This window comes from Buceros rhinoceros, unplaced genomic scaffold (genome assembly GCF_000710305.1).
Source record: "Buceros rhinoceros silvestris isolate BGI_N320 unplaced genomic scaffold, ASM71030v1 scaffold17389, whole genome shotgun sequence".
In the NCBI taxonomy this organism is placed as follows: Eukaryota; Metazoa; Chordata; class Aves; order Bucerotiformes; family Bucerotidae; genus Buceros; species Buceros rhinoceros.
Window position 1 is genome coordinate 27,459 of NW_010433628.1, and position 16,734 is coordinate 44,192.

Consider the following 16,734-nt stretch of genomic DNA (forward strand, 5'->3'; position numbering starts at 1 on the left):
GCTCTTCACTGTGGAACAAGTCCCCTACAGTTGCCATTAAAGCACTGAAAGCTTCCCTTTTGTTTTTAAATGTCAGTTTGAGCATGGCTTCATTAAATCATTTCACAATTAACTCCCTAAACATCCAGACTTTTTTTTAAAGCATCAAATCCAGCTGAATCGCATTTGTTTCCCAGAAGAGTGAGTCCAAAGTGGTATCCCCAAGCGTGTATCCAGGAATTTGTGTATTTGACTTGTGGCTACACAAAATACATATGGGAGCCGTGTGGGTGGTGCAGAGAGGAGTAAAGCTTTCTCCCTGGGCCTAAGAAATAGCATAGCTTCTTGCTCAAAATGTAGAACCCAGGAACCAAGGCATGAGGGAGAGACGTCTGGGTTAATCTAGGAAGACTTACTCCCAAAAGAACTATAGATGAAGTGAACTCAAAAGAGATGTTACTTTGGCCCAGTATCAGCAGCAATGTTTTCAATCTGACTTCCACGTAGCATCCGTCCTCTAAAGCCTGACTAGAGATACCAACTTGTCTCCTCACGACAGTGACCAAGATCCCAAAGGTCAAAGGTCAGTGTCACAGTTTAGCTACTGGCCCTGATTTCTCTTGTATCTGGTTATGTGGAATGCCCACAAAGTCAGAAATAAAACCGCAACCTTAAGCTAACTGTGTTTTCGTTACTACAGAAGCAGCTTAGAATTGTGTCCATCGTACACAGAGAGCAGAGCTCTCCTACTTCCCAAGAGCTAGTTCAGTCCTCATCTCTGACCAGCCGACAGATGCTGACAGCAGCACGGTGCGTGCTGCTCTTGGCCCTTGGTTCCCGCTGCGTCTATACTTACTTGGAGAAGTGGGAGAGGTGGCCCCTCCTTCTGTTGATGTAGTTGGAGGTTTTGTGTCTGGCACTGGCAGAGGCACAGGCCTAGCCATTGGTGGCGGAGGTGGTGGTGGCAACATTGGGGTAGGAAGGAATGGATTGTGCACCTTGCCTTGGCTGCTACCATTGGGCTGCCGGAAAACAAGCAAACAGACAAAAATTATACTAAAAATCAGCTATTGGTAACCTCCAGCAATAACAATAGAGTTGAAAGCTATGTGCAATACTTTTACAGTTACTTGAGAGGTGGCAAAGAAAGCGCTCGGTCAAACTCTCTATTGGATTCAAGGAACTTTGTCTCAGACCCTGTGAACCTTGTGAACCTACAGAAATTCTTGCTTTTAAACATCTGTCCTGTTAGCAGCTGGCCTGAACTGCCCTGGATTAAATTTGACTACGCTTTACATTTCCTGCAGCCACTAACTCCTGCTCGGTGAGAGTTGCTGCAGTATTTCTGACCGCTGAAATCCCCCGGTTTCATGTCTCTGCTATACCCTTAGGATATCAGTGCCTAGGTCTGGAGCGTAAATTTCTTAAAGATACTGCTCATTAACAGAAAAAACAAGCATTTCTGGTGGTCTTAAAAGTCACGTTGATATCTTATTACAGGAAAATGAATGAGTATATATTAAAGCAACTGCTCTCCCACATCCCTTTTGAGCTAGCGTAGCTCATAGTTTAGTTGCCATTAGGATCACATGGAGAGATGACTGAGCTTGGAACTCCTTCATTTTACATGTTAAGGAAAAAAACGCCTGCCTTTAGTGTGGGATGTGGTCAGTTACAGGCAGAATGGGCCCAGAGAGACAAGCGAGGTCTTTCAATTCATCACCAGAAAAACCTGTCTGTAAGTAGAAGTGTTTTTCAAGGCTCATAAAAACAAGAAGCAGGCTTAAAAAAAATGCCCCCCACCCCCTTTCCCCATTTTGTTTTTAAATATAACACAGCCTGGACACTTGAAAAGCGTACAGATAGATGCCAAATACCATTATAAGAGAAAGTAGGACAGCCTGTGAATCAGGTGTTCCATTTTAGTGACAAAACTGATGAGATCACTTTCAACAGCACTCTACAAATTGATCTTACTGCAGTTCTTCTGGCACTGAGCATGGGCTTTGCCATTGATGCTAAAAGCTCGGCTTTGAACACAGATCCATACCCTAAGTACTGCTAAAGAAAATAATATTTTAATTCCTGTTAGGGTTTCCATTAGCCTGAATTACCGGGGACAAAACACTCACAGTGGTGAGCGCTCGGGACCCTGTTCTCATTTCACCTGCTTTGGCACTGCCAAAAGGCCTTGAAGTGGCGTGTGTGCAAATCACACTTGGGCTACAGCAAAAATGGTTCGGGGCATAAATAAGCCTCCAATTCATCCACATTTGACTTAACAGCACGCCCACCGACTTCAAAGGCTGCAGTTACTCGTGTTGTAAGAAGCCATCCTTCAGGGATATTTATTTTTCCAACACCCAGCACCTTGAATAAACTCCTACATTAGTGACATCTCTCCAGCGCTATCTTGTCTCACAATGAGGTCCCTTTCCTGCCAAGAAGACCCCTGCTGCATGTTCATTGTGAGTGTGCTAACAGTTCATAATGCTGAATGGTTTGGGATAAATTAAGTAAATGAATACTCAAGGAAAAAAGAAAAGCACTATATTGATTTGTTGTCTAGACATAAATGTATCTGCTAACATATTGCAGACATTATTCAAAGCCGGTGCTGGCTGCAATAAGTAGAGTTGGTTTTTCTGCTAGGGAAAGGAAAGCACCGAGAACAATATAGCTTATTAAACAAGTGTAATAAATTAGATGCTAATAATTAAACTAATTCTCATTAACACTTTCAATCGCATGTATGTCAGGAGAGAAACAGTAATTTTGCCAGTTATTACTTCATTGGCTGGAAAAAGTTGCATGCATTACATTTCATGAAATATTCAGAGCATTATTTTAGATTTGATTTACATAAAATTTATAAATTCTGTATTTGACCAGAATGCTATTTCAATAATAGCGAGACGATTCACTTTATTTGATTAAAAAAAAAATGAAAATGGTTATTTGAAGCTTTAGAACTCTGCTTAATTTTTCATAGAGATAAGGGGAAAAGATAACTGCTTACAGAAATAACAAACCATAATAAACTGTACTTTTAACATCTCGAGTTCAAGTACTGGTCAACTTGATCTAAAGTGCTATAAGGCAGTAGGTTTTTTTTTTTTTTAATGAACTTAGCTGATCTGAAACATCTGTTTCTCACCCTCCCTTTTCCTGCTCCTTCCCCCCCACTCCCCCCTGATCTTCAAAAATAATTAATAAAAATTATTCTGCCTTCGTATTTTGTTAACCCTGGTTCCACGAGGGTTACAACGCAGGCAGCAAAGTCATTTGTGGAGGGACCCAAAAGGTCACTGAATCACCAGCTTCTCTGACAGTTGGAGTTCGTTCCACCACAGTGTGGTTGAGTGGGTTTTGGGGGAGGCTTTTTGTTGCTTTTTGAAATAGTTTTGCAGTAGCAGTGTTTTTTTTTCTTCCAATGACTAGCAAAGGTGTGTTTCTGTACGCGACATGCTGTTAAAATAATCCCATAATCCCACGGTTAATTTTACATAGGACAAACACTTCTGAAGAAATAAAAACGGCTTCCTTACATTTAGGAACCCCACCTGTCCAGCCTGCTGACCAGCGTCGGGGCAGACAAGTTGGACAAACTCTTTCAGAGTCTCCTGAGGATGATAGCGGATTGCTGGGTGTGAGAAGTATGGCCCAGGCTGTTGAATAATGGGTGATGTTGGAAAATGAAGAGTCGATGGTGTTGCATGTGGACTTGCTATAGGAAAGAAAACAAAGAAGTTATATAGAGCTTTGCCTTTGGAAAAGAAAACAGTTTAAATCTAATGTAGTTTTAGTCTTTTTTTAAAGGTACAGTATTGTTTACACATCTAATCTTCACAATTACTATATTAGACCACTTTGTGTTCTACGCTCGCTTCGTCTACATCCTGAAAGCAAAGAGAGCCAGTCATTTTGAAGGGTTTTCTCTATTTCTAGTGGACATGTGTAAAGGAATCATCAGTCCTTTATGAAAGTGAAAAACTGTTCATCACCTTGAGAGCAGTCCTCATCAATCAGGCAATAAAAAACTGTGTTTGGGAGATTAGGTTGATTTAATTGACACTTCATATAACGTGGATTTGCATGTGTGAATCCATTTTATATTGTACTATAAATGGTTGATGATATAAAGAAGGTCTATCACTTCCTGTTGTGGCGGCTTTTTTTCACCACAGTTGAGGAACACTTATTTTAAGGAATGTGTTTTCATCTAATGAAGATGCACAAAGTGGCAAGATCGTTTTGAAAATTACATTTACATTTCTCCTGAATAATGTCAGGCTCAAATCTTCAGTAAGCCCCCAGCTTGCACTCAGGGATGAAGTTTAATTTGGTGAATTTATGGGCCAACAAGCCAGCTGGAAAATGGACTACAGTGCAGGTGTAAAGGTGTAACGTACACAAGCCCGTTGGCAATGACGGACTGTACCCTCGGCTGATTGCAGCACAACTACAAGCGCCTTATGCTCTCCTATGGTATGTGACACCCTTGTCTGGTTCCTTGGCCTTCAGGATACGACAGGTTGGATCCTTGTTAGCCAACAGTGTTTTCCACTGTTAGCTGTCACCAGGAGGTAGCAGCTCCTGCCACTCAGAGTGCTTTGCGTTCTCCCTCTCAACCTCTAAAATGAGAATTCACTCCTCCGTTAGAACGGCTCATCTCTAAATCACAGTTTCTTTCTCACCAAACAGTCATCATCATCACATCGCTGTGGCTCCCCTGGCATCCTACCCTAGTAATCATTCGAGGGTGCCCATGTGCATATACTGCACTGGCACACCACACAGAACCGACGCGGTACAGGCCATGCAAGGGGGGTAGTATCCTATAGAAACTCGTGTATTGGCTTTGAAGGAAGTTAAATATACAAGGAGGGGGGAGAGAGAAAAAGCCTTTGGCACTTTTTGAAAAATTGGAGAGATGCAGGAAAGTCAACAAAAATCAAATACAAATGAGCAAACACTCATTTCATGACGAATGTTATGAAAAACCCTCAGTTAAATAAAAGCCAAAATCTGCTTCTTAGTCTTGTTCATTGCCAGTTTAATAATACGACACTTTATTAATTTTTTTTTCTTAAGCATTATTAAAGCATTAGCAAACTCAGAGCCTGAAGACGCAGATAAAACATGTACTGAGAGACAGCAGCAAGGAAACACACTGCTTTATCCTGTAAACATTCATCAAGGGTGGGCTGGGCAGCACTTCTATGTACTTCTTTCTCCACGACTGGATAGGAATGATTGCTTTGACAACACCACCAAAAAAAGCTGCACTCATGCCTGGAGTGCTGATATGGGATGAATATGAAGCGCTCATCTTTGCCATGAAAAGCTCCTCTGTACCACCGTCTGCTCCCCTTAACACTGTTCAAAATATTCACACCAGAAAGAGGCACCCATACTAAATGTGTGGTACTAAATGAGAAAACACCACTTCAAGGAAGCACGGAGATGAGGAACCACAAGTTGGCACGCAGCCTTCAACCACCTCTGGTCAAAGCAGTTGTATATCCAGAGAACCTCTTCCAAAAGCACGAGCTATACCTGTCGTGTAACACCGAGACGCTGTGGCGTGTGGGCTGACCTGGAGAGCAGTGTCTTCCCACCGCCGTGCTGGGTCTGTAGTGCTGCACTTGGGAGAAGGAAACAAGAAGCAGCATATCCCATATCCCACACTCCTTGTTATGGAAATGTTGACAGTTATTCCATGGCCAAGGCAAACACCTGTGTGCCCAGCCTGTTCGACCTGTCAGCACATCGGGCCTTATCTCTTGTTTTTGTACAAACTTACTTAATTACTTCTTATTCACTTTTAAGACAAATAATTTTGCACTGAGTTTGCATCTTAAATTACAGTATATTTGAGAACTCTTCAGATAAAGAACCCAGCTCTTCAAAGGCAGAGATGAGGGCTATTTTCCTGTCCCAAACCTCCTGAGAGAGGCTGTAACTTTGAAGTGTGCTTTCAAAGGTAGAGATAACGTGGGATTCACCTTAGGAGATGTGGGTGTCTACCATGGAGCTAATTATCTTAGAATCAATGGAGAATTAAACAGAACTAATGGTGTTCAAGCAGCCATTCATCTCATCCTAAAATAGACCACTGCCTTTGACTAGACCTCACTGACCTCACTGACTGGCTCACCGGTGGGTCTGAAGGGAGCCCATGGGTACTCGCTCTGAGGCAGACACCTCCACTCTGCACACGCACCTTCAGCTGGGTGGATTCCACCCCAAGTGTCAGCCTCTGATCTCACTTACACCAAGCCCTGAGGTGTAACTGCTTTAGCGACACATCATAGCCAGGTATGAAGGTATCATCATCTCCAGGAAGCAACAGTCATTTTAGAGCTTGTAAAAATATTTTGCCATGAATATTGGTTCAGCTGAAGTCGATGGTAAGCACTTTGATGACTACACCAAAATGTTTATTAGCATACAATATTTCTGCCCTTTTTTCGATACAAAACATATTCTTCCTCTCTTTCTTCATATCTCCTTTTATAGTTCCCTCCTTCCTTGTACAGAAGATGAAGGATGAAGATTGAAGTGAGAAATGAAAATCTATGTGGCAAACACCTAATTAAGAAATGAGATTTAAAAAACCCCATTTATTTAAAAAACCCATTTTAGCACCAGCTCTGTAAAAACTATTTGAAATTGTTATACAACTGCACTGTCCTTTGCATAGTTCTGAGAACAAATTCATTCCTTTCCTTCTGTTGGGGGTAAAAGAGGTAGGAAAGCTCTTTCAATCAAACAAGAATGAGTGAAAAATTGTACCCGAGGAACATGTGGAAATTCAAAGCCAGGCCCGAGACCACACTGTATTTAGCTTTTCCAAAGTGTAGCTCTTCATTTAATAATTTGATTTGCTACATGGAAGATGTGTTATGATTATTAGAAATACTCGTAGGCATGGAAGCAGTGGGTCTTCCTCTGTTGCCTTGACTTCCTCAGCATGTCAGGGAAGAAAGCAAAGTGGAAAGCATTCGTTGGTGATCTTCCCAAAGAGAGAGAGAGAGGGAAAATGAATGCAGAAAAGATCAACGATAATTCAGGAAGGTAAAGTGCCGCAAGAAGGAGGAAGTGGTTCCTCTTCGGAGTCTTGGCCAACTTCTCTGCACTGCCTCCAAGGGCTTTGTGCTGATCATGGGAAAGACTGGATGGGGGAAGGAAACAAGACCGAATAGGCATCAGTCGTCAGTCTGTGCCATGTCCTGACACGTCGGGTTCATTTTCTCAGAGCACATGCATTAGCATCAGAAGTGACAAATGGAATAAGGGTCTCCAAAAGGTTTCTTTGTGCAGTCTGTCTGGAAAATACTAATTTTCTCAAGTGGCAAAAAAGTCTGTTTGATAAGAGGAAGAATCTACTACTGTTAAACCGATCAACATTGTAAGTGTGCCTGCCTTATACTAGAGAAGGAATTAAATGTTAAGGCCTGAAGTCTGCTGGCCCACATACAGACCGTTGCTCCGCTAGCTGCATGGTGATCACCAGCGCTGGTGTATGTAAAAATGGCCTTTCGAACAAGTTCTGAGGGCAGAACACAATGTGTTTCCAAATATATGGATCCTCACAAACATTTTTAATCAGTTAAAGGACATGAGGTAGTAGAGCAGGTTGCTGTTTCCCCCGTTTGCCTCTAAAAGGGGCAAGAGACCATGGGCTAGTCCTTTCAGTCATCATTTTCAGACAGGCTTAATAAAAATTACAAAGTCATTGCTTCTAAAAACCACACCTAGAGTGATGCAAACTCTCCTGTGAATGAGAAGGGTCTTTTACTACTTAGGTGCTTCTGACGGGATGCTCCAAGTCTCAACCAGTGATTGTAAATTCTTTGAGATCTTCAAATGGAAGATAAAATAGGTCTTTGTCTATTATTTATTTACTTATTGACTTATTATTTATGTATCCCTGAGCAATTCCGTGCTGCCAAACTATATTTCTCTTGGCGTCTTTCAGCCTGTGACATGTATATTTTATTATTGACCTCACTAAATGACATAAAGCCTAAGTCCTACAACCTATGAAAATACCTGTATTCCAGATCAGAACTTCGTTCCTACCTGCTGTAAGTTCGGAGGAGTTGGACCATCCAGCATTATTAAATCTGCTATTTGTGTGGGAGGGTTGGAGGCAGGAATTATCCTTCCATCTCAAGGCAGGCATAAATATTTCAAAGCACACATGATTCTAATTCCATTGAAGCTCATCTGAAACATCCCAGACTTTTTATTGAAAATGAGATGATAACGTATGGTGGCCTGCAACAGATAGACCAGTATTTTAAAACTACTGCTCTTGGGCCAAATAATTATGCGGTACAGCTGTTGTGTGCTACACTGGATTTCTTAGAGTTTTTTTGAGTTTCTGGTGCTGCGCGGCGCAGAAGTAAGGATTTTTCAGAATGCTGAATTCAAACGATTATGTAGCCCTGTCTCATCTTTCCCTTTCTTGATTTGTAGTAGCCAATAACAAAATAAGGAACCAATAAAGTAAGTCGCATTCATTGATTAGCTTGGCACTTCACACGTCCAAGGCAAATGAAGAAGAGCCAAAATTGTGAATTCTATCCAACCCAATGACCAGATAATAAAGAATCAGTTGATTTGAAACAGATTATGCTTCTCTTCAGGTATTTAGTGCCCTTCTCAGCCCCTTCTCCTGCAACAAAGGAGCACTCCTAATAAAGACGCGTGGGATCCTTTCTCCCTGGGAGAACTCACTGATGTGGTAAAGGGACTTTGTGATCATTGCACCTGCAGTGCTCAGAAAGATTTCTCCACCTGCACAGCCCAACAGATGGGGAGACGTATCTATCCCTCCACCTTCCATCTCCTCTTCCAAAAAGCCTCAAGTCCAGATGACTGGTTGGAATTTCTTTCTTCATAAAGTCGTTTGAAGTCTTCGAAAGGATGATTCAGTGCTGCTCTCCTCCCACTCAGGAAAAGCCTAGCTTCACCCTGCACACCTTGCCTGGTCAAAGAAGTGTTGGCCTGGGGAGTCCAAACCACTGTTCCTTCACAGGCACAAGGGCTGGCCCATCAGGCCAGGCCAACAGTGGATTGGCTTCACTAGAGCATGATGCTCAGATACCTCTTCTATAAAGTGATAATTAAGTTTACTAATAGCTCATTAAACATTGATCAATCTTCCTAGAAATAGTAACATTATAATCATAATGAAACAGGATCATTTTTATCAGCTTGTTTTTGAGGCCATTATAATTGGCTTCATTACAATTAAATAAGTATTTTTTTAAAAGTCATTTCCCTGGAAATGTTATAGAACAGTTTGTTCTGCTAAATATTTCCACTTCAGGCTTCTAAGTTACTTTAACTCCCTGTGTGCTGTAAGCTTCCTCCTAGCATTTAAGTGATGCAAGTGCCAGTTCAAATTATGCAAGATGTATCCCACCCTTTGTACCCCAAAGGTACTTATTCTGAAAATTGACCATATTAGAGTACTAATTGGCTAAGCCACCATGCTGGCTGATGTGAAATGCTTTCAAACACCATGAAACAGCTGTGTTTATCGGAAATATGAAGAGTGACTTTTTAATAAGGAGATCTGGCAATAATCCAGATTTGTTGAAAGGAACTTACACTTCTGTGTATAATACAATACAAGAGGTAAAGAATAGAAGCCTAAAACAATAGCTTTAAGCCCACAGATTTTTGTGATGAAAGCAGTTACCCAAACAAGAAAAAATAATTAAGAAACTTGGGCTGGGATTTGCAGAGGTCCTGAGAGAATTCATTAACTGCTTTTGAATTTCAATGGGAGCTGCACCCCTGTAACTCTTTCAAAGGTTTCTGAAAGTCCCCATTTTTCCTACTGCCCATTAGGAACAGACTTTAGGGTGATAAATGTGGAGCAATCTCTTATTCAGGTCAGCAAGGATTTGCCTCTACTTAAATACTGAGCTGCTGAGGGTAGGACTGAGCAGGGAATGCAGATCACTGGAAAACTCAAGTGTTGCTTAAGTCCCATAACAGTGCAAAGGGTCTGCTCAGAACCACGTCTGTCAGGTCCATGAGTGAGCTCAATTCAAACCGATCACATCTTGCGTTCCCTTTTGCAGTGACAAGGCTGAGAAATCATGGGGCGGGAGAAGAAAAATACTCCTCACCCTCTTAGCATGGGTAAAATTTAGGTATCACTGATACTTTCACATGATGTGGGCAAACAGAGATGAAACAGTCAAAATACAATATAAGCAGCTGACCAATGCAAGAGATAGACAAATGCGATGGATGGAGGACCTGTTCCTGCCCAAGGACGTCACAAAGGACTGATCCGCAGAATATCCATCTCTCCGCTCCAGAAGTCAAGTGAAGGTGGCCGGTAAGCACGGCCGACAAAACAGACCCACAGTATCTCCAGGTCAGGGCTGGCTCTCGGCCCCTTTTTGTCACTCTGAAGACCAGAGCAGCGTTAAGGCACCTGGACCCTTTGTTCAGAAGGACTCTTCTGGGAGAGATTTTGTAGGAGCAAGAGGGAGGAAACAGGACATTTTGCCAAGGCCCACCGAGTTCCTAGCAAAAGGAAAACACGCCCAAATCTGTGCTCGGGCACAGGGTTTATTGGTGTACGCTGGATTGCTGAATGCTACAGGCTGCTTTTGAAAACCTGTGGAGCTGACCTGAGCACTGGTCCCAGATTCTGACATAGGCAAGGGGCCAGTTAAGTCAGCTATTTTGAACAGACTGTTTTAAAACATGTCAAAATTCTTCTGCCTCAGATTGGAATACTATAGAAGCGATTATATAGGTACAGATATAAAAATCATACCTGCAGAAATCACTCTTCCCTTCCGAGACAATAGCCAGAGGTCAAAACCCCCCAATTTAACCTATTGGTACAGATCCTACCTCACACCAACTGCTGGCAACTTTTGCATATTATTATTATTGTTTTTAATACATGTGATGTGTTCCCATATGTAAGATAAAAACTACTGCGAGGAGAATATATCATGTCTTTCCTATAACGAAATGCACATGATAAGTTTACAATAGAAATGTAAATTCTCTCAAAACCCACAACCTTTATGTGTGTGATGATATAATTCTGCTTTGATACTAAAAAGGGCATGGTAATGGAATCTGTGACTTTGGAGTGATATATTGCTGTTAAGTTAATAGGACTCCACATTCCCATTTCTAATATCAGTGTTTTTTTCCCCCCCTTTCATTCTGTAGATGGTAAGCTGATACTACATAAACATTGTTAAAGCTATAGTTCTACGCTACAGTAATTCACTTAACTTTAACATGATTTATGGTTCTGTCAATAGAGGAGGTTGAAAATCCAGAGCTCTGATGCTTAAACATGGGTTCCATATTTAAAGCAATAATGTGCTTTTTGTGTGTGTCTGAAGCTAGAAGAATTTAGCATAAAGCAGAGATAAAAATATTATAGTTCACTGCACTGTTTAAAGCGTATCGTTTAACTTCACGGGTACATCAAAGGGAGCAAAGAAACTGAAGGCAGAATCAGTGAAGGCAGGGGTGAAATACTCTGTTCCTGCAGCACTTTATTTTTATATTATTTTTTAGGGATGCATGAAATCCTATTAGTATTTTTAACACTCCCCCTTTTTCACTCTTTCGCTCAGTTAGATCGGCTCCTTTTGTCAGGATGAGTTTAAATCTGGGTCCACTGCGTTAATCACCCCCCATTCTTCTTCCTGGCACTCACCCTCCAGGCATTTTGCCTCTTTAGGAGATTAAGCGCCCAAGTCATCTTGTTGCTCTAACATGTCCTCGCTGGAGCAACATATTAACACAACTCCTCTGCAAAAGAGCCCTCTTTAGAAGTTTGCTGCAGGGATGACAAATTAACCCAGCATGGTGTCCCACACATCTATCTCAGTACAAATTATTAGTGTAATAGAGCTTTTAGTTATGCATTTATCTAGTAATTATTGAACGGTTATACAAAACGAAGCTGAGCAATCAGGGCCCTTTATGAGGCAATCTTGGTGGGTGGTCTTACAGTTAATTTAGGATAGGACTGTCTAAGCAGTTTGCTCGCACACAAATTAGCCGAACAGCCTGCTCCTTTAAATATTTCCTATGGCACAGGCTAACTCTTTACAATACAACAAAGGTAGAGTTTTAATTACACGGTGCCTGACTTTTGTTTAGCTGGAGCTTTAACCGTTTGCCTGCCTTCCTCTCTGCCCTCCCCTGCCTGGGATACAGGACTGGATGGCAGTTTGGGCAGGGCATCTCGTAATTGCTAAACCCTGACCTTGAGGCCATCTGTTGGGAAACCGCTTTTCCTTCGATGTCGTATTATTTTGAAGCGAGTGGAGAAAATCAAAACCTTCACCTACCCAGTCGGCTCTCCTGACGCTGTGTTTCGCCGTCGCCAGAGCAACGCTCGTCTGTGGGGCAGCGTTCTGCTATTTATGGTTTCCACTCAACTTCCTCACCCATGTGGTGTGGCTCTCTCCTCTTTTGGCTGCCCTACGTTACCATCCCCTGACCTGAGGTGTACTGGAATGAAGTCGCACCACTTTGGTTTTGCCCAAATCCAAAGGAAAGTAGATGGTTACAGCAGTCTGCCAGCTGACAGCGCCGAGGAGCAGCCACGGATAGTTGGACACAAGAGGATATTACAAAACGTCCTTTTACACTGGGTAGCTCCGGAGCAAGTTAGCAGGAATTTTCACTTGGATTCACTGGAAGCTGGCTGACAGGACAGCTAACGGACACTGATATTTTGGTGACTCTGTAGAGAATTTTGAATGGGAAGCGCACAATGTCTTCCCAGATACGTGACACAAAGTTTTTTGCCACTTTGGCACGAACAGAGAGTGCTATCCTGCAGAGGTAGTCCTTGTCCCGATAAAAATCTCAATGTCAATGCTTATTATGGAGGAAATTAATATAATGGGAACCACTCCACTAGTTGACTTTCATCCCTTCTCTTTCTGCTCACACACCCACTTCCTTGGGTTCTTCCCTTCTGCTGTATTTTTTGTTTTGTGTAATTGTGTTTCTCCTTCATTTATCTTCCTAACATACCATCTCATTCCTTTTTTTTTCCTTTCCTTGCCTTTTCTTCCTTGCTTTTTGCCTTGCAGGATCTATGCTGTCATATTCTGTGGAAATGCTTGAATGCTCTACAGCACAGGCTGCTGTATATCCTCAGTTTACAAGATCATGGTCAATTTAACGTTTCAGCCAGCTCCAGATATGAAGTCACTAGAGTGTAAGTAGCAGTACACGGAAGCCTAAAACCACTTATGTAAATACTGCTGTCACCCACAGTATTTAAATCCTTCACTGTCTGGTAAAGAGTTCAAGTTGGCTAATGTCTGGGAAACTTTGTCAGATGCCAGCAATACGTGATGGCTTTGCAATACTGGAGTACTGTGGTGAGCTCCCCTGACCACCAAATAATCTAACTTGCAGGTAAGGAAAGTATGCTGCGTAGGAGATCGAGGTCTAACCGCTCCAATTTTCAAGGCTTTGAAATAAATTCTAAAACTGATAGTGTTGCTAAAGCCACCCTATAGGTGATCAATTTACCATCTGCCAGATACTGAATCCTAACCACACTGGTCCAGAGAAGACATATGGTGCATTCACGGAGTCATGCCCAAAAAACTGCCATCATCAAGCGAGGCTCCATGAATCACTTTGCTAGCTTATCACCAAAGAAACTTGGATCTTACCACCATCTGTTGGAACTACTGAGGAGTCACGGAAGCATTGGCATCCGTGCGCCAGCACTCACTGCACATCTGGTCCTTTGGTCAGCCAGCTCAGATCCTCTCTGCTGGCTACTGCCCAGCTGGGTTGAGTACTGGCAGCAGCACCAAGGCAGGCAGGAAAGTAGTGCACAGCCTTCCACAACACAGTACAGTGCAGACAATTTCAGGAGAACAGAGGTTTCCCAACCGGCTCACTGAATGGATCACCTTGTAGCTGAGAAAGCATCCCAAGGATCTACTCCTCCTCCAAGCACATTTTGTTTCCAAAACGACACATTGTGGGGACCACTGGGAAGGGCACTCAGTATCCTGGGATGCCCTAGCACAAGACGTGCACTGCGTACTAAGGAATGTTTGGAAGCATGTGAAAGATCTGGGAACATTCCTGAGAAGTTATAAATCACTGGTTGTCAATGACAACACCTGCCATGAATAGTCTACAGCTTCTTCTCTGCTATTTTGATCGTGCTTTACAAATGCATCTCATATACACATCCAAGTGATAAACTTGCACATATGAACATCAGAAGGAGACTGAACCTTCTCGTACTCGTTCAGTTGGCTGAGGAGCTTAATCTGATGGTGACCTACTTATTTGTGACTTTCCTTTCTCCGAAATATCTCTGCAGACTGAAGATTAAATCCTGCTCTGGCTTTGCTGAAGACCACTCAGAGTGACCTGCTGCTGACCATTTACATAATGCATCTGTACCCAAAGAGGACGCAACAAGTGTGTGCCATGTTACAGCTATCATCTCTGCAAATTTACAACCTCCAGTAACTACTGGTGGATATGAACTGCTCAAAGATTATATCCTCTTATACAATTGCATTATATTCTTTATGTTGCCACTTCTGATACCTGAAAAGCTTCTCCCTTCTGCTTACAGCCTAAAGTACTCTAGAGAGAGCGGGATAAAGAACAAAGCTGGATTTGCAGGGAATAATCCATCTCAGTATATTACCCTGTGCTAACAGAGGGACTGTTACAAAAGAGAAATAAACTCAGCCAGTGTGCTGTGGAAGAAGAATACTGAAGAGGAATGTCCCAGAAGAACAAAGCTCCAAGTCTGGAACGAGATTCTTCCGGGATGATGACACTAAAAGAATCCATGGATGGATTCTGAGGGGATTTTTCCTGAAAGTCTGTAAGACTTTCTTTGTGAACAAGCATAAAATAGAAGATGCTTCTAAATGGTGTTGCAGAACGGTTTTGGTTAACCTGTTAGGAGCCACAATGATCAGAAGCTGTGTTACTTCTTTATGGAGTTAGTAAAGACATCTCCTTCGAAACAAACAAACTTTGGGAACTGGAGTCGTCGTATTTGCCCCTTCAAATTCTGGCTGTCTTTGACTGTTCTTCAGACACAGCCAATGGATATCCCCCCAGTGCACAGACAAAGTCTGTTTAAAATGGACTGAAGATGAGAGTCAAACAAGACCTCACCGGTGATACATTTCCTCTCTTGACTACACAAAAATCCAAAATACAGAGGGTCTAAACAGGGGCCGAGAAAGGCATTCAATGACCCTAAAAAATAAGTGTCAGGTTAAACATAGCTAAATGCAGAAAAGCCTATTAACTAATCAGTCAACAACTCAAATCTAAAAGGCTGAACTTCTAGAAGACAGAAATTCCGACTCAGCTGATGTGCACTGAATGTAATGTTAATGGAAGAGTCACATTATTCACACCAGTATCACCAATTATCAAAGCTTTTAAAAGAAGATATATTTGCCACCTAGCTCAGATCCAAATTTCGAGGCAAATCTGCATAAAACTTAGATGCCTAAATATCTTCTGAGGATCTAGGTGTATGTCTAAGGGTAATAAATAACTTTTACGAGATTAACCACAATGAATCAAACTACAATAAGTAGATTTAATAAAGCACAAAACCCCATGAAATGCAATTCTGACCTCACTTCAACTTAGTGCAACTCCACTGCTTCACACTGCATCACTTGGACTGTACAGACAAAGAGGCTCCTCCTGGTTTATGCTGCCCTCAGTAAAACCACACTAATGCCAAACAGACATTTCCAAATAATTTCTAGTATGACTTGCTAATGTCTTTTTATGCTCCACCATCCGACCAATTCCTTAATCATCTTTTCTAAATGAGACAACATTTCATAGCAGAAGCATGCCACAACCATTCACTCCTATTTTTATATCTTCCAAAGAGGTCTGTAAGAGGATTCATGCGTTTGTCTGTGTCACTATGCCCAAGTGAGTTCCTTTCCAAACGTGAACTGAGCATTGCATTTAGTTTTCTAGGCTAAATGCAAATGCTTCTTTCTAACGACAATTTATAAGCACATCTAGACCCAGAGGACATCTCTTTTACTTGGGAAGTCATTCAGAAGAGTACTGTGAAGGAAACCAGCCAAAGCACTGCAGGAACCAACTTCGGAGGCGTCCCCTAACAAGGTGGTTCTTCAGCACGCTGAGAGCAACAACACGAGCACTAAATGACAGGCAGAAACAAAGCCACGGTGCTGGAGGACAGGTTCAGAAGTGACTGATGGGTCCCTATCTTGAGCAGGTAGACTTGAATTGTTTCGGATGGGCACAAGCAGAAGACACCCTCTGTAACACATCCTGTCCCTTTCCCCACCCTCTCTTCAAACAAACCCCCAAGCCCCCAGAAACCAGCGTTTCCACCTCAGGCACTGTTGAATGGTCATCACGAGTTTTACCAAACAGCCTAGCAAAGGTCTTGACAACTACAGCCTCCGGGTTATCAAGCTTCTGAAGCACAGCCCCTCACTGGGTGGGCCACAGTTGGTGATGACTTTCCGTGGAAAGGTGCTAGGAAGGACACCGGGTGCCATGGCTATCGTTTAAGCTGCCTGGGGGCTCTTGGGTTAGGCCTCACCTCTGGGTCCTGTAATGACAGGTCGATGGTGCTGTGTGAAAGCCGTTCCAAGGGAGGAGGTCTGCGAAGGCGAGGGACTGCTGAAACCAGACTTCTCTGACTTCTTTAATGTAGTTGGCGAT

At 42.4% G+C, this 16,734-nt stretch overlaps 1 protein-coding gene across 1 annotated transcript in view; it reads right to left on the reverse strand.

Moving 5' to 3' along the window:
• NFIA (nuclear factor I/A) overlaps nt 1–16,734 on the reverse strand; it is a gene marked incomplete at its 3' end in the record, with an annotated part of 89,879 nt that overhangs the window by 7,013 nt on the left and 66,132 nt on the right. The window contains exons 7-9 of the mRNA XM_010144189.1: nt 16,613–16,734; nt 3,528–3,706; nt 836–1,001 (exon numbers count right to left, since the gene is read on the reverse strand). The exon at nt 16,613–16,734 is cut by the window's right edge and continues 6 nt beyond it. Of these exons, the coding sequence (XP_010142491.1) occupies nt 836–1,001; nt 3,528–3,706; nt 16,613–16,734 (467 nt within the window). The remainder of the gene's footprint in view (nt 1–835; nt 1,002–3,527; nt 3,707–16,612) is intronic.